At 35.4% G+C, this 23,155-nt stretch overlaps 1 protein-coding gene across 5 annotated transcripts in view; it reads left to right on the forward strand.

Moving 5' to 3' along the window:
- The window catches only part of OMA1 (OMA1 zinc metallopeptidase), a 67,071-nt gene extending 44,170 nt beyond the window's left edge, over positions 1-22,901 (forward strand). For all 5 annotated transcript variants that reach the window (XM_007978560.3, XM_007978563.3, XM_007978559.3 and 2 more), the window contains 2 exons: positions 4,103-4,252; positions 22,441-22,901. In XM_007978560.3, coding sequence (XP_007976751.1) covers positions 4,103-4,252; positions 22,441-22,650 — 360 coding nt within the window. In that variant the 3' untranslated portion in view covers positions 22,651-22,901. The remainder of the gene's footprint in view (positions 1-4,102; positions 4,253-22,440) is intronic.
- Positions 22,902-23,155: the final 254 nt, after the last annotated feature.

The raw sequence follows: 23,155 nt of genomic DNA on the forward strand, positions 1-23,155 counted from the left end.
AGAGTTTTTATCATGAAAGGATGTTTAATTTTGTCAAGTGCTTTTTCTGCATCTGTTGAGATGATCATGTGTTTTTTTATTCTGTTAATGTGGTATATCACATTAATTGATTTTTGTGTGTTGAATCATTCTTGATTACCAGGAATAAATACTCCTTGGTCATGAGGTGTGATCCTTTTAATATGCTTTTGAATTTGGTTTGCTAGTATTTTGTTCAGAATTTTTGCATTTATGTTCATCAGGGATATTGGCCTGTAATTTTTTTTGTTTGTTTGTTTTGTAGTGTCTCTGGCATAGGTATCAGGGTAATGCTGGCCTCATAAAATGAGTTTGGAAGTGTTCCCTCCTCAATTTTTTGGAAGACTTTGAGAGTTATTGACATTAATTCTTTAAATGTTTTTGGTAGCATTCACCAGTGAGGTCATCTGGTTCTGGTTCTGGGCTTTTCTTTGTTGGGAAGTTTTTTATTATTGATTCAATCTCATTAGTTATAGATTTGTTCATATTTCCTATTTCTTTATTATTCAATCTTAGTGGGTTATATATTTCTTGGAGTTTATCCATTTCTTCTAGCTTATCCAATTTGTGGGCATATAATTGTTCAGAGTAGTCTCTTATGATCCTTTGTATGGTATAAGTTATAATGGTATGTTGTAATGTGTCCTCTTTCATTTCTGATTTTGTTCATTTAAGTCTTTTTCTTAATTACTCTAAAGACTTGTCAATTTTGTAAATCTTTCCCTCAAAAGCTCTTAGTTTTAGTTTTTTCTATTTTTTAATTCTCTGTTTCCTTTATTTATGCTCTAATCTTTATTATTTCCTTCCTTCTGCAAACTTTGGGCTTAGTTCTTTTTTTTCTTTTTTTGGATCTACAGGTATAAAGTTTGTTTATTTGCTTGCGTTCTTTTTTTTTTTTTTTTTAAATGTAGGCGTTTATCACTATATACTCTTAGAACTGCTTTTGCTGTATCCCATCAGGTTTGTTATATTGTGTTTTCATTTTCATTTGTCTCAAAATCATTTTCTTTTTGTTTTTTTTCCTTGACCCATAGGCTGTTCAGGAGTGTGTAGTTTGGGAGTGTGCTTCAGAATTTCTGTTTAGTACTTTTTTACATTTTCTGAGTCTTTGTTGAAATTCTCACTTTGTTCATGCATTGTTCTGACCTCATTGAGTGTCTTTTTGATGGTTATTTTGAATTCTCTTGTTAGATAAATAATATATTTGCCTTTCATTAGAGTAGGTTTCTGAAGATTTATCTTGATCCTTGGTACCTATTTCTCTGTTTATTTTGTTCACTCTTATTGTTGATATCTACACCTTAGGAAAAAACAGCAACCTCTTAGCCTTTACCGACTGTCGTTGTACAGGAGAAGATCTTCATCAGTCAGCATAGCAGAGATTCTGAGAACTTCTTAAACCTTCATGCTAGTCCAAACTGCTGTCTTTGTTCTTAGTGGTGCCTAGGCGTCTAGGGTCCTATCTGGTTCATCTGGTCCTTATGCTGGGTTCTAGCAGTGCTACAAGACAGATGAGACAGAAGTCAGTCCCTTGGACAACCCTCAGAAATGTTAGAATGTTAGACACGTGATCTACCTCTTCCCCCAAGCCCTGCCCCAGGAGAAACTGGGCTCCGGAGTTTTTCTTCAACTCATTTCATGCTGAGCTTCAGGGAGTGGTCATGGCAACTGCCTGTATGCTTGCTCAAACTTCTGTTACGTTATCACTGGTTCCTAGACATCTAGAGTGTTCTAGATTCCATCAGTGCTACAAGGCTGGCAAGACAGAAGCCAGTTCCTAGGGCAGCTCTTAAAAAAGTTGGAATGTTAGATATACAAGCCAACTTTTTCCTTCCCTAAGGAGTGGTGGGGAGCTGCAGGTGTTCTTACGATCATATGGTGTGCTGTATTGGGGGTACGTAATTGCCCTTGCAGATTATGGCAAGAAGGTGTCTACAATTTTCTACCAGGTTTGATGTGGTTCATTTCGTGTTTGTGCAGGTGCAGAAGCATTGCACCTTTAGTTTCAGGATTTCTCACAAAGGGAATTTGTATGTTATTGTTGAATCAGTGTGTTCATGTGGGGAAGGAGGGTTCAGGGCGTCCTATTCTTCCGTCTTGCTGATGTCACCCTGTTACTTATTTTTCCTAAACTGGAAAAATGTGAATAAAATACTCATTTTGGAAACAAAATTATCTGACTTTAGTGGGTCTTTGAACTGGGTTTGAGAAGTACAGACAAACTCAACACTCTTATCTTAACATTAAAGTAGATATCTCAAGTCCCTTTTTAATACTTTTAGTTTGGAATACTTTCTAGTCTGTTGGGATAATTAATTTCTTTTTCTATTTCTGCATATCAAATATTGCTTTAAAGAGTCCCTTCAGCTGTGTTAATTAGAGATTGAATAGGGAAATATTTTGTCTTTTGATTAACAGTTTTAGGCTAAAAATATTAGATAAGTATGCTTTTGGTTTGTATACCAGACAAACTTCATGTTAGATAATTCACGAATTTGTAGTCCATTCAAATGTTTATCTTCCAGTTTTCAGAGGGGTTTTTTGTTTGTTAGAATTCTTTCAAGTCATTTTATATTTTTATGAATTATTTTAGAAGAATACTTGTTAATCTCAGCTTTTATTTTTATTGTGAATGTGATTACCTATTATTGAGGGACATATTCCTGTGGGTGTTTCTAATTCAGCATCAAATAATTATTTCTGCAGAGAGATATATGTTACATATGTATTTTACACATAAGCACACACACGTCTTGCATATATAGATAAGTATATGTGTACAAACATGAATCATGTTTATGTTTGTTATATACATTTATCTTGTATATTCCTGTTTATATACATATAAACATGTATATCCATATCTGTGCAATAGTGTGTAAAGTACCTTGAATTCTTTTCAACTTAAAATACTTGGAGGTCTTAAGGAATTATATTTCTTTAAATATTAAGATTTACTTGAATTTAAAATTTTTTATTTTGCTAACATTTGGAAATGTTTTAATGGTATTTGTTAAGAAATGATGTAGCATGGATATTGACTAGCATGCCGTGTTCTATTAATATATTTGCCTTTTGGGGTTTCACAATTACAGTATTATAAACCTTTTTGAAAGTACATTTTAGTCAGTATAGTATGTATCTTTTTTCTTAGTTTTAATCAAAAGTAAAATGGTTGGGAAATATAATCACTTTTTTTCCAGTTACTTATTATAGAAAGGATAAGTTAAGAAATGTGAATAAATTGAACAAATTAATAAAATATTTATTAATAATCCACTTTATGGAGGATTTAAAAATAATTTTAATTATAAAATAATGTATTTTAATATAGTTCAGAAATAAAAGTCCTGCTCCCTCTCCACTATCAGATACCTCAGATACATTCTTAGGGTAGCTACTGTTAACAATTTCTTAAATACCTTTTCAGATATGTTCTCTGCATATACAAGTATATATGTATGAGTATGTACATGAGTGTATAATGGAATTGTGCATACACATATACAATATCTACATATATTCTTTTAAAAAGCACTAATGTACTTTAATATACTTTTATAAGGTACTGTGTTTTATAAGGTATAATAGGAATTAAATATATCCTCCATATACATTGAGAAAAGTGGGTAAATTGATGTGCACAATAAAAATGTCTCTTTATGTTTATTTGAAGTTTTTTTCTGATTGTTCTAGTGGCATAGAAGTAAAGTTCCTTTAATGCAGTTTAATAACAGATTATATTTTAAAACTTTATTTTTATGAAAACAAAATTTTTAATTTGTGTAAAAGATTTTACCCTTAATACATGTTCTTAATATTCATCATACTGAAAATAGTGAGCTATCTTTGGTTAGCAGGGTTATTGTGAATGTTGTGTATGGGAAGGGCAGGCATTCTGTTACTTCAGTACTGTGATACCATGTTGTTTGAGGTGGGTCTTTTTCTAAGCAACGGGCATGTTCTACTTTTATTAAAATGATGATAGAAAATGACTTTAAAGCATGTAGTGACATAAAGTTGTATTTAAAAAAAAATCCTCAAAACTGAGCTCATTGTGTGGTTTTACTAATTTTGGTTTTAGGCTTGTGCAGACATAAGAGCCAGTTCAGTGTTTTGGCAGCAAATGGAGTTTGTCGATAGCCTGCATGGCCTACCCAAGATGCCAGAATGGTTATCTACACACCCTTCTCATGGCAATCGAGTTCAACATCTGGACAGACTTATACCTCAGGTGAGCTGACACTGTAGCAGGTGGGACATTGTTTTTACCGTATCATTTATTTTTAATGCTGTCACTTCTGCCTGGTAAAAGAGAGTTCTAGCCTATTAACTATTTTGATTACTATAATTATGGATTATCAGTTGTCAAAGAATTTGACTGAAAAGCAAAATTCTGCTTGTCCACAAGTCTTGGAGAATAAATTGCTGTGTACGGTTGACTTTTCTTAATAATGAAGGTTTAACTCCTTTAGTATGAGACTTGAATTTTAACTGAGTTGATGAAAGTTTAAAACTCAAGGCATATTAAGTTTTTTAAACATGTTGATGATAATTTAATCTTTCCTTGATGATTTAAGCTTTTTGTTAAAAATACCCAGTTAATGAGCTGTACAAAAGTTTTGGGTCAAATGGATATTAATTGTAGTAGTGATGCTGGAATTTGTTTTTTTAGGAAAAAAAATCTTCATGTTAGTTTCTGGTTATTTATTTCTTTCTGAAGATAAGAGTGAAGCATTTGCTCTCTGATTTTGCTTTTTGTAGAATTCATAAGTGGGTCAAGCTGAGATGGCTTTCTGCCAAGCAGTTTTCAGTATCCTCTGAAAATCTTTTGATTTGTTGACATCATTCAAAATGTTTTTATGGTTTCCATATCAGGACAAAATGGATGTTAGGCATCTCTGAGGCAGGTTACATGCTCTCTTCTATCTCACTTGTGTTAAATTTGGTGGCTTGTTATGAAAGCAGAACATTTTTTAGCAATTTAAGAATTGGTACTGGGCCACGCGCTAAAGCATAGCACAACAGATCCAGGTGTATTATAGAAGTATCTTTCTCATGCCTGTAATCCCAGCACTTTGGGAGGCTGAGTTGGGTGGATCACCTGAGGTCAGGAGTTCGAGACCAGCCTGGCCAACAGGGTGCAACCCCATCTCTACTAAAAATACAAAAATTAGCCCGGCGTGGTGGCATGTGCTTGTAATCCCAGCTACTTGGGAGACTGAGGCAGGAGAATCGCTTGAACCCCGGAGGCAGAGGTTGCAGTGAGCCGAGATTGCTCCACTGTGCTCCAGTCTGGGCGATAGAGTGAGACTCTGTCTCAAAAAAAAAAAAAAAAGTATCTTTCAGTATAACTTCAAATTCAGCCCAACAAATACTGAGTACTTCTTAAAAGAAAGAAATGATGCTAGATGTGGGGGATACAAAGAGGAATAAGACATGGTTCTTGATATTTACAGGATGCTAAGATACATAAAGAATAATTATTAATACAAGGATATGATTTATCATAAGAAAAATAAAAGTATAGTGGTGTGCAGTTTGAAGGAAGATGAATCTGCATCCGGTTTGGGATAAGAAACTAGTGCAAGAATTATTCATTCATTCATTTGATCAATATTTATTGATACTTATTGATAATCTATTCTGTATTCTATTGCTGGGGAATGAGCAAGGAACAAAACAGTCTGTTCTCTTGGAGTTAACATTCTAGTTAGGTAATGAAAATAAGAAACAAACATGTAGTATGCCTAGCAATAATAAGCACTTTGGGAAAAAATAAAGCAGGTTAAAGGTATTAGAGAGGGGCAGGCAGCAGAGAAGGGGTACTAGTCTGTGTTCTGTTGTCAAGGAAGACCTCACTAATCAGAATCTGGAAGGAACCATGGGAGCAAGTCCTCTAGCTGTCTGGAGGCTGAGGAAGCAGCTGATGCAGAGAACCTAAAGTGAACGTATGTTTGATGTGTTCAGGGAATAGCAAGGAAGACATTGGGGCTGAATGGAGTAAGGGAGGGGAAGAACAGTTCAAGATGAGGTGAAGGGGGACCAGACCATGAAGGATCTTCTAAGCCATTTTAAGGACTTGACTTTCACTTTAAGTGATAGGGGAAGCTAGTTGAGGATATTGAGCAGAGGAATGACTTGATTTGACTCATATTTTATTGTGATCACTGGCATCATTATGTGGAGAGTAGACTAGTAGACAGGGAGATTATTTAGGAGACTTGTAATCCTGGTAGGAGATGATGGTGGCTTGGACCAAGGTATCTGGTGGCAGAAAATGGGAGAGAGAATCAGTCAGATTCTAGATATATTTTGAAAGGAGTAATGACAGGATTTGTTGGTAGTTTAGGCATACTTTGTGCCTTTTGTGAGCATTGAGGACAGCCAAGCATGACTTCTTAACACCTATTTTAGTTTGTTCAGGTTACTATAACAAAATATCATAGACTGGGTGGCTTATAAACAACAGAAACTTACTTCTCGCAGTTTGGAAGGCTGTGAAGTCTTAGATCCAGTTTCCAACAGATTTGGTGTCTGGTGAGGGCCCACTTCCCAACTCATAAACAGCCATCTTCTCCTTGTAACCTCACATGGTAGAAGGGGCAAGGGAGTTCTCAATAACTTCTTTTATAAGGGCGCTAACCCATTCATGAGGGCTCCACCCTTATGACAATCACCTCCCAAAGGCCCTTACCTCCTGATACTGTTACACTGGGAGTTGGAATTTCAACATACAAATTTTGGTGGGACACAAACATTCGGTCTATATCAGCACCTATCTTAACTAGATGTCATTTATATTCTTAATTTGAATAAAAAATATTTGAGAAAGAAGTAGCAGTGAAATTTACCTGATATAATATGTAGTAATTATTCCTCTTAAAAAGGCACTATAGGCATGGGACATTATGTATTTCATCAGTAACTGACTTGTACTGTAAGGTCCTTCATGCTATCCAAGGTCCCCGGGACTTTATTGCACCTGGGAGGCCTGGGCCTGTCTCTAAAGCAATAATAACAGTATGATTTTCTCTTGGATTTTTTCTTTGTATTTTTGCTCAATGAAATTCTAAAAATATGTGGTTTGTTTAATTAGATAATAAATTCTGTTAGCCAACTTTTCATGTGAAGACTTTCCTAAATTTTGAGTGGTCATTTCATCATCAAATTACTGAGCATCTTCAGAGAGGTAAAAACTGTGCTTTAGAGAAGTCTTTAAAATAATAATGAATTGATTAATGAGTAGGAAGAAAAATGGCTAGAGAAACAAATGTTATTTGGGAGCCAATGATGAAGACAAAGACATGACACATTTTTCTTCTAAAAATAAACTATCCTAGTTCAGAAACTTAATTTGAAAACCTCATATAATTTCTTATATTCCCCACCCCAAGTGATTAAATTCAATTTGAAAGTAATAAAACTCTATTGCAATATTGGGAATAATTCAGTGGTTGAAGTGAAACTGATAGTACAAGCGTATATTGTTAATTAGAATACACAGTCATAACTCAAAGATTGGAATTCCCTATTATCGTAGTCTAATTTCTGTAATGAAAGAAGGCAGTTTCTCAGGCAGTGTATAGAATTATGTGAGTCTATATATTACTACTACGTTTTAAAATTATATTTTATGTAGCATGCTCTAGTGAGTATGTTATGTTCTACCTAAGGCTCCTGTCCTTTGACGTCTCTAGCAGTATGGTGAAGTGATGATCCCCTCAAAGGCAGTTGAGAATACAGCACTAGAAAGCACAGACAAGTCCAGACCAGAGATAAAGATTTCAGAGTTTCAGAGTCATCTAAACAGAAGCGATAGTTGAAACAATGAGAATGGATGAGTTCATGTAGGAAGTAATTACAGAAAAAGATCAAAGTAACAGTATTACATATTTTCCACATTTAATGGATGGGAGGAAGACAGAGCCTGTTTTGGTTCAGATTCATAGGAGGAGAACAAAGAAAGCAGAATTCTGTGGTTCTGTGATTAGAACACAAATTTTGACCATTGTGATTTTTAAACTTTAGCTTATTTAAGATTGCATATTTTTATTTCTTATTGGATGCCTTGCATATCGTCACAAAAATGTATTGTTTCTTACTATAAATGTATTGTTTCTTCTTATAAAGCTACTAATCCTTTTGGATCAGCGCCCCACACTTCAGACCTCATTAAACCTTAGTTACCTCCTTTTAGGCCTTATTTCCGAATATAGTTACACTGGAGGTTGGGACTTCAAAATATGAATTTTAGAGGAACACATGAGTCCTTAGCAGACAGTTATGTTTGAGCAGAGATGGGAGGGGTGCAGGAATAGCAGTGGAAAATGGGGTCATTCGGCAATCAAAGGTTTCATTGAGAAGCTGATACTTGAACACAGAAGTGAAGGAGCCAGGCTTGTGGCTGTCTTGGGGAAGAGTACAAGGCCGTGGGGCAGGAGCAACAACAAGAAAACCAGTGTGGGTGGAATGGGGTGAGCAAGGGAAGGAGGAGGGCGTGGGCCTTTGGCTTTTGTTAATAGAGATGGGACACTAGTGGAGGGATTTGAGCAGAGGACTGGAGGAGTGACAAGGTCACTTATGTTTGAAAACAATGTGATCTACAACTCCTGCAAAGCAGTAGTGTAATATAATTTTGGATCATTTTACCGTAGTATATTGTTCAGAAAATAGATTAGTTCCTTTCTTGCTTTGTTTTTAAGTCAAGATAACACATCACATTAGAAAAAAAAGCAAATCTTTGCTTTTTTAAATGTGAATTTCAAGATCAAACATGTATAAATTGCCTAGTTAAATATGATCTTGTGATCCATTAGCATTTAAAAAGGATAAATACAGGTTTGTAGCAATTATTACTTGTAGTTAATAAGCTGATATGTTATAATTTTATTTACTTGAAATAATCAGTTAAACACACATTACACATATTTTGGTTATAACAACTTGGGTGAAAAAATGAAGAGAGATGTATCAATTTGTTGATGTTTAATAGTATGACAGTTTTAAAATTGTAGTTAGACTGTTCAGACTTTATGTATATTATAATTTGTCCTTGAAAGAGACACCTTATTTAACTTTTTTCTGTAAAGATTGTTATAAAATATGAATAGATGTGAATAAGAGAAATCTGCTTCAAAGATTTATTTTAAAACTGAAAATATTTAGACTGAATTTCTTATTCTCCACTTCACTTATGAACCCTGTTTCTCTCCACCATCCCCTCTTTGTTGAGTGAAGGGTATGGAGAATAATAGAACGTATAGGAAAAATATTTAATTTGAACTTACTCATTGTTTATGGTTATGTTTATAATCATAAGTTGAATAGGATATATATTTGAATGTTTTTAGAGCTTTCAATTCTGGCTTTATTCAGAAACTTTAAAAAATCTTTATCAAATTCACTTCATTCAATTTTTAGATATCAGAATCACTTGATGGCTGCATTCATATTAATCTCATTTTATTCTGAATCTTTTACACTTTCAGGAAGCCAGGGGTTTGAACTCATGTAAATCATTCTTATACATTTATAATTGGACAAAGTAAATGAATAAATCATTAATATTATACATCTCATGAGCAGAAAATATGAGAGTGTTTAACATTGAAGTGAAATGTCGTTGTTGGCCAGTGTACACAAACATACACTGTTCACCTTACAGAATTTCATTTTGTCTGACATAAAGAGTGTTGAGGAGAAGGCAAATATCATAGCAGCTACTGTAATTGAATTGGCCTGTGAATCATATAAAGCCAGGAAGCCTGACAGTAACATTGTCTAAACCCTTAAAAAAAGCATTGTGGTGCATGCGATGTGTATCTACTTGAGGCTGAAATGAATGGGCTATTAGAAAAAATTGCTTTTGAGGGGAAAGGGGAAAGGATTGATATTTTTAGAAAAACATGCTAAAAAATAAAGATGATTTTTTTCCCCCTTGAAATGTCTTGCTTTCTGTTTTCAAAGGAAGCTTTTAATACAGTCATGAAGACTCTCTGGTATTAATTTTTTTCCATTTTTTTCTTTTTTTTTAAACTTACTTTTATTTTTTGTAAGTATTTGATGTTTTACTTGATATGTAATACCTGTCAGAATACTGATGTGTATTAGCAGTTGTTTCGTAAATACTTTAGTTGTTACTGGGAATAAGTATAGCCAGTGTTTTTTTTTTTTTTAATACGAGTGTTTATTTTTTATTTACTTTAATTTTTTAAATTTTGTATATTTATGGAGTCCAGCGTGATGTTTCAATATCTGTATATATTGTATAATGGTTAGATTAAACCAACTAACATATTCATCACCTCACATATTTATTTTTTGTGGCAAGAATGTTTAAAATCTATTCTCTTAGCAATTTTGAAATATACAGTACAGTTTTGTTAACTGTAGTAACAGTGCTGTATAGCAGATCTCCAGAAGCTACTTTTCCTAACTGAAACTGTGCTTTTTAGTATCTATCCATCTATCTATCTATCTATCTATCTATCTATCTATCTATCTATCTATCTGGCTAGCTAGCTAGCTATCTGGAGTCTGGCTTCGTTCCCTAGGCTGGAGTGCAGTGGTGTGATCGTAGCTCACTGCAGCTTTGAACTCCTGGGCTAAAGCAGTTCTCCCACTTCAACTCTCCAGAGTAGCTAGGACTATAGTAATGTGCCACAATGCCTGGCCTTTTTTTTTTTTTTTTTTGTAGAGATGTGGCCTTGCTGTGTTGCCCAGGCTGGCAAAACTTCATACTTTTTGACCAACACCTCCCCATTCCTACTCTCCAGTCCCCAGCCTGTGGTAATCATTATTCTACTCACAATTTCTCTGAGTTGGACTTTTTTAGATTCTACATGTAAGTGAGACCATACAGTATTTTTCTTTCTGTACCTGGCTCATTTCACTTAGCATAATGTCCTCCAGATTTATCCATACTGTTGCAAATGATGGGATTTTATCATTTTCATATTTAGGAGTAGTTGATTATCAAATGCTTTTATAGGTTTGTTTGAAAACCTTTCCTAATTATTTTATCATTCCAGAGGATAATTGCCCTATGTCAAGGTGACCTTACTTTTTAATTTTTTATGTTTATTTACTTTAAATTATTTACTTCAGTTATTTATACCTATTTACTTTAGAACACTTCAAAAACTAGTCAGACTCCAATTTCCATTGCAGTGTTTGTGAAAGGAAATTAAATGAATTAAACAATAATTTTTTTAAAAGGTGAAATCATGAATCATTCAAATATAAAATGAACACATCTCTGAGATTTTTTTTAACTAATTAATGAGGGAAACTGTAATATGTTACAACTAGTTCAAAAGAGAATTCAAGAAACATAGATATATAGACAATAAGGAATGCCGAAATGACTTAGAGATTTCCTTTGTAGAGTTTTTGTTCTGTTAATAAGTAGCCATGTAGGCATTATCCTTGTTGTATTTCTTTTCTGTCTTTTAAAGTAGTTACCCAGTATTCTGACTAATTTCTGTTAAATCTATTGCATAGTGAGTCTTTGGATTAGAGTCATTGACACCTAACTCCTTAGGCCTTCTGAGAAGTATATGCTTGCTTTTAGAAATTAAGGGAGAGAGTTGGAAATAGAGGTGGTAATAAAGTGACTAGTTTCATTTTCCGGAGAAATATTTAAGATACAAACCTCTCATGAGCCATTTAGAACTAAAACATAGTTGTAAAATCAAGAGTGAAGTTATAGAAATGCAAAAATGGTAGAGGAGAATGGAAGACAATGGAAAAGGTTTTTGTTTTTTTAACTTTTAGTTTTACTATTACTATCAATGTTTAAAACACATGTCAAGATAGAGAATAATTTGAATAGCTTAATGAGCCCCTATTTTTCACTCACTGATATTGAACAGTATAATCCTTTTGTACACTTGCTTCATCTGTCCCATCTCTCTGTTTTTCCCAGAAGTATTTTGATATAAAGCCCAGATATCAGGGCTTTTTAGGGGAGGAAAAATTATTTTCTGTCTATGCTTCATAGTTCTTAGTTGAGATGAACCCCTGTATTAAAAGACAGATTAACAAGAGGTAAATGGAAGTTTATTAACAGGTATACTTCCTGTATACCTGGGAGATACCCACGGAATGAATAATTCTCCAAGAGGTGGCTTTGAGTTCAGCCAGAAATACCATCTTCAACTGAAACAAAGACAGAAGGGTGTAGGGAAAGCCAGGTTGTAGAGGAGGTGGTCAGGAAAAGCACAGTGAGCAAGGGTAAGGTTTGTTATGTAGATTGTACCTTCTTTGTTGATAAGAGTTTCCAGTGATTTAGAGTCATCCTTCTCTTCCTGGTACAGAGAGGGAGACACACTTAGAGATTTCCTGTATAAATACATATTTTTCTGAGAAAAGGGTAACTTCTTCCTGTTTTCAGAACTTCCCCTATGTCTGCTATTTCCCAAAATAATTAGTAGAAAATAACTCTTACGCTCAAGAGGTGTATTTGAGGTGGCATAGTCTGGTCTCCTGGAGTCATATTTTGAATGATATGTCTGTCCTGTGCTCCATCAACTTTAGTATGCATTTCAGAAAGTAGTATCATTTTCTTCCACAATCATAACATTATCATGCCTGAGGAAACTCATAGTGATTTCTTAACATTAAATATTCTGTCTACATCAGATTTCTCTATCTCAACGGTTTTACAGTTGGCCTGTTTAAATGAGGATGCTTCATGATCCACACATTGCATTTGGTCCTTACGTCCCTAAAGTCCTTTGGACTTTAGAACAGTGCCCCCCTCCCTTTTGTTTTGTTTGTTTTAAAACTTGTCATTGAATTGTTGAGTACATATAATCCCACATTATAGATTCTGGGTTTACTCGACTGCTTCTTCATGGTATTTCTAACTTGTTTCTATGTATACCTGTAAATAGAAGTTAAATTTTGGGAACGGTATTTTATAGGTGATGCAACTATGCTTCAAAGTGCTTTGCGTTGGAAGTCTCTTATTACCTGGCTGCCCCACATTTGGTGATGCTGAAGGCCATCAGGGAGTTGGATGGTGATGGCCTGGTTCTTTGTTTGTAAAGATGGTTTTCTTCCTTGTGGCCAGCAAGTGATTGTGGGGTGATAATTTAGCACCCCCCTGCAAATAATCAGTTTTCAAACAACCTGAGAAGTGTGCCTTCAGGAGAAATCTATGTAGAATCTATTTAGAACTCAGACCAGCCAAATTACGAGTAAAAGATGTTGCAGACACTTTTCTCTTATTTAAGAATAGATTTAAGAGGTATATAAGAGAGACTTTTAAAAAATCAGAACGGTAAGTGTACAAGAGTTGGAAAAACAGAGTTGAAAGGAAAAATGAGGGTAATCTTATTTAAGAGTATTGAATATTTAAGTGTCTTTAATAACTCCACAAGGACCCTCATGTAAACTAAATTCAGCAGTAGCAACACAAAACAAAGCCTCTGAAATATTCATTGTTCCCCAGTGAGATAAGTTTTAAAGAGCAGAAATATGAAAAACAAAACCAAATCCCAGGTCAAACTTAAAAATGTTACTTTATGGGAGAGGATGGGCAAGGTGGCAAGAACATAGAAGCAATGCCACTTGAAGCTGGCATGATAAGGTTGATTTAGCTGCACTGAAAGTGACAGAAGCTGAAAGAACATCTTTACAAATGTAAGATGAATCCATTTCAGAAAATTGTTAAACTTGTGAATTCAGCAGAGAAGCTGTAAAACTTTCGGTGGAGGCTGTAAAGAGCAGAATTGATACCCCAGAGCAAAGACTCATTGATGCGGAAGATAGAGGAACATAGCACAACCAAATTAAAAAGCCCAAAGCAAAAAAAAAAAAAAAAAAAATGTCTAAAAAAATGAAAGAATATTGAAAAGGCACCAGGAAATCCAAGCTGCATTTAACAATGGGAAAGATACATTCGTTCATTTGTACATGTCTTCATTTCTTTGATTGTGGTTTCTATATCACATTTTTTTATTTAGGTAACGTTTCTTAAGATGGATTTTTAGGAGATTCCCAGAGTATCATCCATGAGAAGCCCTGAAATGACAATGCGTAGATATGTAAAGTTATGAAGTGTTTAATCTTCATTGCAAAGACAGGTTCTTACAAGCTACCTAGGTAAAAAGACAAAACTTAAAGACATACAAGAGTAAGAATGACTTTGGACCTTGCTTTTTGTAAGTATAAGGAAGATGTTTCTTTCCTTCTAAGTTCTTATACTTCTTGCTGTTGGAGGAAGTGTAAGGGTTTAGGAGAAAAGAAATAAAACAAACAAAAAACAGTGGAACTAATACACTTTGGTATGATATCTAGAAAAACTAACTTTTTTTTTTATTATGATGGAAGAGCCTTAGTAAATGAAACACATAGAACAACATGTCAGTGAAGTGCTCGGTTGCAACAGTGCTGTTTCCAGAATCTACTAACCATCAGAGTTAGATAAAATATACAGTTTTGTTTGTTTAAATATAATTGTAACTAGCTTGCACCCTGCCATTCTTAGAAAACCACGGATTAAGTAAGGAACTACCAAATGATTCAGCTGAATAGTATGAAAAATAAATTTTAAGTGGCATAAGAATTTTAAATCCTAAAAAAAGGAATGTATTTTCAAATACACATCTTTCATGAAAATATTGATTATAAAACTTGGACAAAAATATCTGTACATAATATAAAAATGTTACGTTCTCACTCATAAGTGGGAGCTAAGCTATGAGGGTGCAAAGGCATAAGAATTATACAGTGGACTTTGGGGACTCAGGGGAAACAGTGAGAAGGGGGTGAGGGATAAAAGACTACACACTGGGGCTGGGCATGGTGGCTCATGCCTGTAATCCCAGCACTTTGGGAGGCCGAGGCAGGAGATCACCTGAGGTCTGGAGTTCAACACCAACCTGACCAACATGGAGAAACTCTGTCTCTACTAAAAATACAAAAATTAACCAAACGTGGTGGTGCATGACTGTAATCTCAGCTACTCAGGAGGCTGACGCGAGAGAATTGCTTGAACCCAGGAGGCAGAGGTTGCAGTGAGCTGATGTCGCGCCATTGCACTCTAGCATGGGCTACAAGAGCGAAACTCCATCTCAAAAAAAAAAAGACTACACATTGGGTACAGTGTACACTGCTTGAGTGATGGGTGCACCAGAATCTCAGAAGTCACTATTTAAGAACTTACTTATGTAACCAAACACCACCTGTTCCCCAAAAACCTATTGAAATAATAAATAAGTAAATAAATAAAAAGTTATGGTTCCAATCATCAGAACATAGTATAGTAAAATTAATGTAACAAAAATTAAAAGATGGATAACCGCATGAAAATTAAAATTCTGCACATGTAAAGCAAGAGAGAAATCTATAGACAATAAGAGGATGCCTTAAAATCAATGAACTTCATAATGATGTAGTTATATTTTCATGAGTGTTTACTGAATCTGTATTTAAAGAAAATTTTATCAGTTTAAATGTCTATATTAGAGAAAAGAAATATAGAACTATAAGTGTCTCAAATAGGGTAAATATAATTAATAAAATTAAGCAGAAATAAGCAAAGTGACAGTTCTTTGGGAAATTTACTCAAAGTCATAATCATTAGATTAGTTAGACAAAGAGTAAAATGTAAATAGGATCAGGAGAAGAGGTATGGTAACATGCAAGAAAACCAAAATATTTGAGAGAATGTTATTTTTAGTTAGATGATGTTAATTATTAGCTCAGGTCAAAATCAGTAGTAATTAAAGTGTATGTGTGTTGAGGGAGGAGGGGAATTGCCAGAGTGGTTGCAGCTAGGAGTAGAAATTATAGCTAGAATGAAGCTTCTCAAATTAATTTTAGAAAGAAGTAAGGTATAAATAAATCAAATTTTTAAAACTATATTAGAACCCATAGAGTCATAATAAATTAGCAAAGAAAAGGACGCCTAGCACTGATGGGATTTAATTTGGAGAATTTTTTCAAAAATTCAGAGAACAATTGCCTAGTTACTAATTAGTTCTACCTTCAAAGTATAGAAAGGTATGTTATTAAGTTTCTGATTAATTTTATGAGCATAAGTGATTTTGTTTTGACAATTTGAGAAAAAAAATAACTTTAAAAGAATTTATGGGCTGGGGTCATTAATTGACAATATGATATTACATTATAGTAATTATTTACTGTGAGCAAGTTAATTATCCTCAGATGCATGAGCAGCATCATAAAAGAAAAGCTATTAAAACAGAAGAGGAAATTTAAGACTCATCTTCAATTCCTCTTTCCTTCACTTCCGTATCCTATTCATGAAAAAATCTTCTTGACTGCCTCAACAAGTACATTAAGAATCCATGCCCTTCTCAACTTCACCACTGCTCCTTTCCCAGTAAAAGTCACCATCATCTCCTCCCACGTTACCCAGTCATTTCCTGTTGCCACTTTTCACCTCATGATGTCACATTTCACGTCAACTCCTGACAACCTATTTTCAGTATGTAGCCAGAGTGATCACTGTAATGTCCTTTCCTTGCTTAAAACCCTCTAGTGACCTCTCATCTTATTCCATAACTTAGAATAAAAATCCAGACTCTTCCTAGGTCTTCCAGTCACGTAATTTGGCCACTGCCTACCTCACCAACTTCACCACATGCCCCTTTCCTTAGGCTTTCCTTGGTCTAGGAAACATACAAGACCAATGTATGTTCCCCATCAAGCTAGTGTCCTCCTTACAGCTCCTCTACTTGCCGATTTGTTTATTGTCTTTTACCCTAGAGTGTAAGGCCTTTGTACACTGCTGTATCCATAGTACCTATGACAAGTTGAGATGCTTAGTGAATTTTTTTTTTTTTTTGAGACAGAGTCTTGCTCTGTCGCCCAGGCTGGAGTGCAGTGGCGCGATCTCCACTCACTGCAAGCTCCGCCTCCCGGGTTCTTGCCATTCTCCCGCCTCAGCCTCCCAAGTAGCTGGGACTACAGGCGCCCACCACCGCACCCAGCTAAGTTTTTGTATTTTTAGTAGAGACGGGGTTTCACTGTGTTAGCCAGGATGGTCTCGATCTCCTGACCTCGTGATCCACCCGCCTTGGCCTCCCAAAGTGCTGAGATTACAGGCGTGAGCCGCCACGCCTGGCCGTGAATATTTGTTAAACTATTGCATGATGTGTGATAATAGGCAAGATAAGCAATATAATAGTGAGTGAAAAATAGAAAAATTGGCAGTAGAATTGAACAGTACTTCCACTCCCTTATAGAAATTTAGCGTGTAGGAAATTAATAGTTGGTAATGGGAGAAAGATGGTCACAGGAAATAGTAATATAAAGATAACAGTGGTCTTAGGGGTCTTGGGTTTTAATTCTGACTCAGCCATCTAACTTGGAGAAAGTTACCTAATCCAACCTTTAGTTTTCTTCGTATGTGAAATCAGGATAGCAGTATCTCCTGGATGTTGGATGTACTTACTTGTGCATTTCTGTAGGTAAGGTCCTGCTGCCTTCTCTCCCTTGTACCCCTTTCTTTGGCATAGACACTTTAATGATAAATGTTTTATGCCAGGCCCAAGATTTCAAAAGTGGTTCAAATTCCAATGTCAATTTAGATGTGTAAAATACCTCACACAGTGAAAGGTACATAGAAAGTGAACAGTAGATGTTAGTTTCTTTCACTTGTAGTCTTTAGGCTGGCTAATTCTATATTTAACTTCAAATCTTCCTCAGGATTCTCAGAACCATACATTCTTGCTATTAGAATACATTCTTGCTTTTTCTTAAACCATAAACTCCTAAGAGTATTTTCTCTATGACATTTATCATGATTTATTCATAGCTGGTGTTCTATAAATGTTTGTTTAAAATTTAGCATGCGTTTGTTAAGTGCCTATTATGTGCAGTGCATGGAGTTAAACACAGAAAACAAAGTAAAGGAAGTGGAAAGACATATTCTAGCTATATGGTAGGAAAATTTTGCTCACTTTTGAAGAGATGAAGGTATATTTAATAAGATAGATTCGAATTTATAAAAATAAAAAGACATTGGCACCCTGAAATGTGTATAAAATGAATGTGGAAAGGAAAGGAAAAAAGAAAAAATAAGTTACCAAGACATCCAATAAAATCTTACTATGCAAAATAGATGAAGATTTGTTAGAAATATGTATGGTCATAACACGATTCTGCTTGATAGATAGTTGGAGAGGAGAAGCAGTTCACACATGAAGGAGTGGTGATAGAAAACCTGTATGAAGAATACATAGTATTTCTAGCAATTAAAGAAACCTAGCTCAGACATCTCCAAAGTACGTTTATTCAGTAAAAAATTTACTCAGGAAACATGTGGTGCAAAAAAGCATGAGCACAAAAAGCATGTAGGGCAAAAGCAGTAAAAACAAATCAGGTTCTAAACCCAGCTTTTTTACTTCCAGGCCAACATTCTTTTTTTTTTTAAATAATAGACTGTTTTATTTTTAGACTCTAAAGCCTCAACTTTTAGGTTGAGTAGAAGGTATAGAGATTTCCCTTATATATCTGCCCTCGCATACTCACAGCCTCCCATACCATCAAAATCCCATGCCAGATTGAAAATATTAGTTACAATTGATGAACCTATGTTGACCCATCGTTATCACCCAAAGTCCATTAGGATTCACTCTTGGTGCTATACATTCAGTGCATTTTGATAAATGTATAATGACGTGTATCCACCATTATAGCATCATGCAGAGTAGTTTCACTCTCATAAAAATACACTCTGTGCCTACTCATTCCTCCCTCCCCCTAGCCCCTGGCAACCACTAATCTTTTTACTGTCTCCATAGTTGTGCCTTTTCCAGAATATCATATAGTTGGAATCATGTAGCCTTTTCAGATTAGCTTTTTTTCTCTCAGCAATATGCATTTAAGGTTCCTCATATCTTTTCATGGCTTGATAGCTCATTTCTTCTTAGATCTGAATAATATTCTTTTGTCTGGATATCCCACAGTTTATCCATTCACCTGTCGAAGGACATCTTGGTTATTTCGAAGTTTTAGCAAATAAAGCTCTTAAAAACATTGATCAAGCCAGCTTTTTGTTCCTTGCCTGGTGTTTAACTTCTCTGAGACTCAGTTTCCTCATCTGTAAAATTGAACTGATATTTTCTAAAGATTCTGAGGTTTGAAATTCTGTCGTTATCTACATAAAAGTCACGAAATCTTATGTGAATAACTGTGAACAACTCAAGTATGCCTGTATTGCTGGTGACATTAAAGGTTGATAAAGCCTTTCTGGTAGAACACAGTTTGGTCCTATATAACATAAATTATAATCTACCTGCACTTACTCTTTGATCAGATCATTCTGTTTTGGGTGTTAGACTTCACATAACTCCAAATGGAGGTGAGAAAATAAGATTTTTTTAAACAAAGATTTTTATAGCAGGGTAGTTTATAAAAGCCAAATAGACACAACCATGGGGACAATTCTAATGCCCAGTAATGGAGAAATACAAAGTAAATTACATCAGGGCAGGGACCATGACTATTCTGACCAATGTGTACCTAGCACTTTACTCACTATGGTGTTCTAAATATTTGTTGTATTAAAAAGACTGAATAAGAGAATTTAAGAAAAATAGAAGAGTTTTTACTGAATACACAGAGATCATAGGGGATGGCATCCTATTCCTCTCTTTGTTGCTTTGCATCTCTCATTGCCACACTCAGCTATGCCAGCTGTTACCTGCTGGAGTCTGTATCTCCCCCTTTACTGATCCCAGTGCAGTGCTTAGACATAGGCACTACACTGATATAGCAGCCATGACAGGTAAACTTCTCACTTGGGAAAGAAAATTAACATGGTTGTAAAGGAACTAATGCAAGAGTGACCGTATGTCCCAGTTTTGTGGAGACAGTCTTGGCTCATGCCTGATGTCTCAGTGCAAATCTCACTAGCATCTCCTTTCATTCTCAAAGGTATCCCAGTTTGGACAGTAGGTCATCATTTAGCTGAGGGTCTGATTTTCTGTTTACTTAAGTACTATACGTGCTATAGTTGGGAAACATTTTCTTTTTATGTCAATTCAGTTTACTTAAACATTTCCTTAACACTCAGTAGATATAAGGAACATCTTAAATCTGCTGTGAAATACAAAGAAAAATAAGACAAGGCCACTGCCACTGAAGAATTTCATATTACGTAATATTTTTTCAAACTCTGTAGCTTACCTTAATGGTAACTCATAGCCTCATGAGAGCTAGAAGTGCTCCTAGACCCAAGCTTCTGCCCTGACCCCATTCGCTTAGAGGACGTCTATCTGGCTCGTCTCTGACTACAAGTCCCCCTCTCCTGTGGGACTCAATGAAATGTTTGCATACAAGAACCTGTGCCCCTACCACACCCAACTCAGGGTATCTGGGATAATGGAATTCCTTGCCGAAACATGTTTGAGCTTGCTTTCAGGGCCCATGTGGACCTCTTCCTTGAACACATGCACACAAGGCCCTTTACAGTGCCAGATAAGCTAGGACTGGGAGAGGGGCAGGCTAGTGTCAACAGCTACACAGTAAGCTCCCTGCAGTCTTAACGTGTTCTGAAATTCAAGAATTCTAATTTTGTACCTGGACTTCCAGGTAATTTCGAATGTGTATTTCTCAAAGTAGAAGAATAGAACAGATTTTATGTAGTAATGTATTAGCTTGATTTACTGCTTTTAGGTGTTTAGAGACATGGTATCCGGGCCTCCATTTTCATTCTTGCCATGGACCCCACAAATATTAGAGGCAGGCTGTTTAGAGTAAAACTTAAAATCCTTAGCATGACCTTAGCGTGAGGTCCTACATAATCTGCTCCTGCCCTCCACCCTGCTCCACTTAGCTGTACCTGCTTCTTCACTGTTCCAAAACACCCCAGGCACACTCCCATCTTCGTTGTACTTGCAGCTCCCTCTTGGAATGGTTTTTCCCTAGGTTGCCACATGGTCTCTTTCCTCGTGTCCTTCAGGTCTGTCCCCCTCTTGACCCCCCAAATCATTATGTTGTCAGTGAGGCCTTGCCTGCATAGTCTTTCTAAGATTTTACCTGTCCCCCAAACATTGTCTCCTTTACTGCCTTATTAACTTCCCTTAAGACACATCAGTATCAGAAAGCCAGAAGTAGTAAAAAACTAAATTAGCTTTTTCTCCTAAATGTCTGTCTTTTAAAACTCCTTAAATACTGAGACCATTTTTCCTTAAAAATTATTTTACTTCTTATATCTTAAAATTATCCATATACCCACTTTGAAGAGTTAAATAGTTCTAAGGCTAGTTACTTAAATCGGCAGCCAGTCCTCCGACCCTGCCATCCGTTTCAGGGATAACTATTTCCAGTTCTATTGGAGGATTTGTTTAGTATTTCCCATTGTGTCTAAATAACATGCTTATGTTGCTACGTTCTAACTTCAATTTTGGGCCTTACTCATTTTCCACTGTACAGGATGAGACGTAAGCCCTCTCTTTCCAGTGTCACACCCTGTGCGTGCACACACCCATGCAACTCCCCCTTTCTCAGTATGATGAAATCGTACTTTTTGGTTTCATCAAGATTTGGTATTTTCAACTGTAAGCACTGAGCGCCATAGTACACCATGATTACTTTTCCTTCCTTTGCAATGTTTTATTCTCATGCTGCTACTAAAACATACCTGAGACCGGGGAATTTATAAAGGAAAGAGGTTTAATTGATTCACAGTTCCACATGGCCGGGGGTTGGGCGGGGATGCTCACAATCACGGTGGAAGGCAAATGAGGAGAAGAGTCATGTCTTATATGGCAGCAGGCAAGAAGGCGTGTGCAGGAAGAACTGCCCTTTATAAAACCATCAGATCTTGTGAGACTTAATCACTATCATGAAAACAGCATGGGAAAGACCTGCCCCCATGATTCAGTTACCTCCCATGACGTGTGGGAATTATGCAAACTGCAATTCAAAATGAGATTTGGGTGGAGACATATCCAAACTGTATCACTAGGTTATTATCATCAGTTTTACCCAAGACTATATCAGTTATATGTATCTTTTTTCAATATATTCAGTCATCTATATTCTGCAGTTTTCTTTTTCTTGAAAAAAACCTCTCATAGAGTCTCTTAAAATCTGAATGATTGTTCTCAGGTCAGCTAGAGTTTAACTGAAACCATAGAGATATCTCTAAGATTTGTTTACCCTCAAAACAGCATTTGGGCAGTGGTTACAGATTATTAATACTATTGTTGTTGTTGTTTTTAAAATAATATTATTTGACCAAATCATTAAAACAACTGTTCACTGTGGATTTATCAGTGGTTCCCTTTTATGTGTCATAATCAAGATACCTTTTATTAAAAAAATACAGAATGCATTCTTTATTTGTTTTACATGGAACATATTACGGATTACTGAAACAATCTGAATACATTGATGTATATATAGTTTTTTTTTTATCTTATTATGTCTTTATAGGCTCTCAAAATTAGAGAGATGTGTAATTGCCCACCACTGTCTAAACCAGACCCTCGATTAGTATTCAAACTCAGCATGGAGCATTTTCTTGAAGAATCAGAGAAAGAAGACCTAAATATCACAAAGAAACAGAAAATGGATACTCGTCCCGTTCAAAAACAGGAGCAAATACCATTAACATACGTAGTTGAGAAAAGAACTGGCAGTTGAATTAAAATTTATGAGACACAAGATATATGAAGAATGTTGCAGTCCTTATCATTTTATGTTACTTTTTAAAAAATGATGTTTGAAGTCAAAAAAAAAAAAAAAGGATATTCTGGGTCAAATCATGTATATTACAGATATTATCTAAATTCTTCTAGAATTTATTTTTCATGAAATATTGATATATTTTAATCTATGTTAAAATATCTTGAATGAGGAAAATGTCACAGAATAAATTTATATTACACATTTTACTCTGTCTTCTACTTGCTTTTGATTTAGAAGGCAGACCCCTAGTGGATGAGAAATGAGCACATACAGTAGTTTTTATTGTAGAGAAGGTTTCAACTGAGCCTAAACTGGATTTTTAAGTCTGGGTGGTTTTGATGAAGTAGGAAACAGTCTGAAGCTGTCTTTTTGCAGGAAATAGTTTGCACTGGGGTGGGATTATGTGGAAAAGGGGGCCTCAGGATAGAGAATGTCCTTGTCTTCACCTGTGGATGACTGG

The sequence above is a fragment of the Chlorocebus sabaeus genome, chromosome 20 (assembly GCF_047675955.1).
Source record: "Chlorocebus sabaeus isolate Y175 chromosome 20, mChlSab1.0.hap1, whole genome shotgun sequence".
Lineage (NCBI taxonomy): Eukaryota > Metazoa > Chordata > Mammalia > Primates > Cercopithecidae > Chlorocebus > Chlorocebus sabaeus.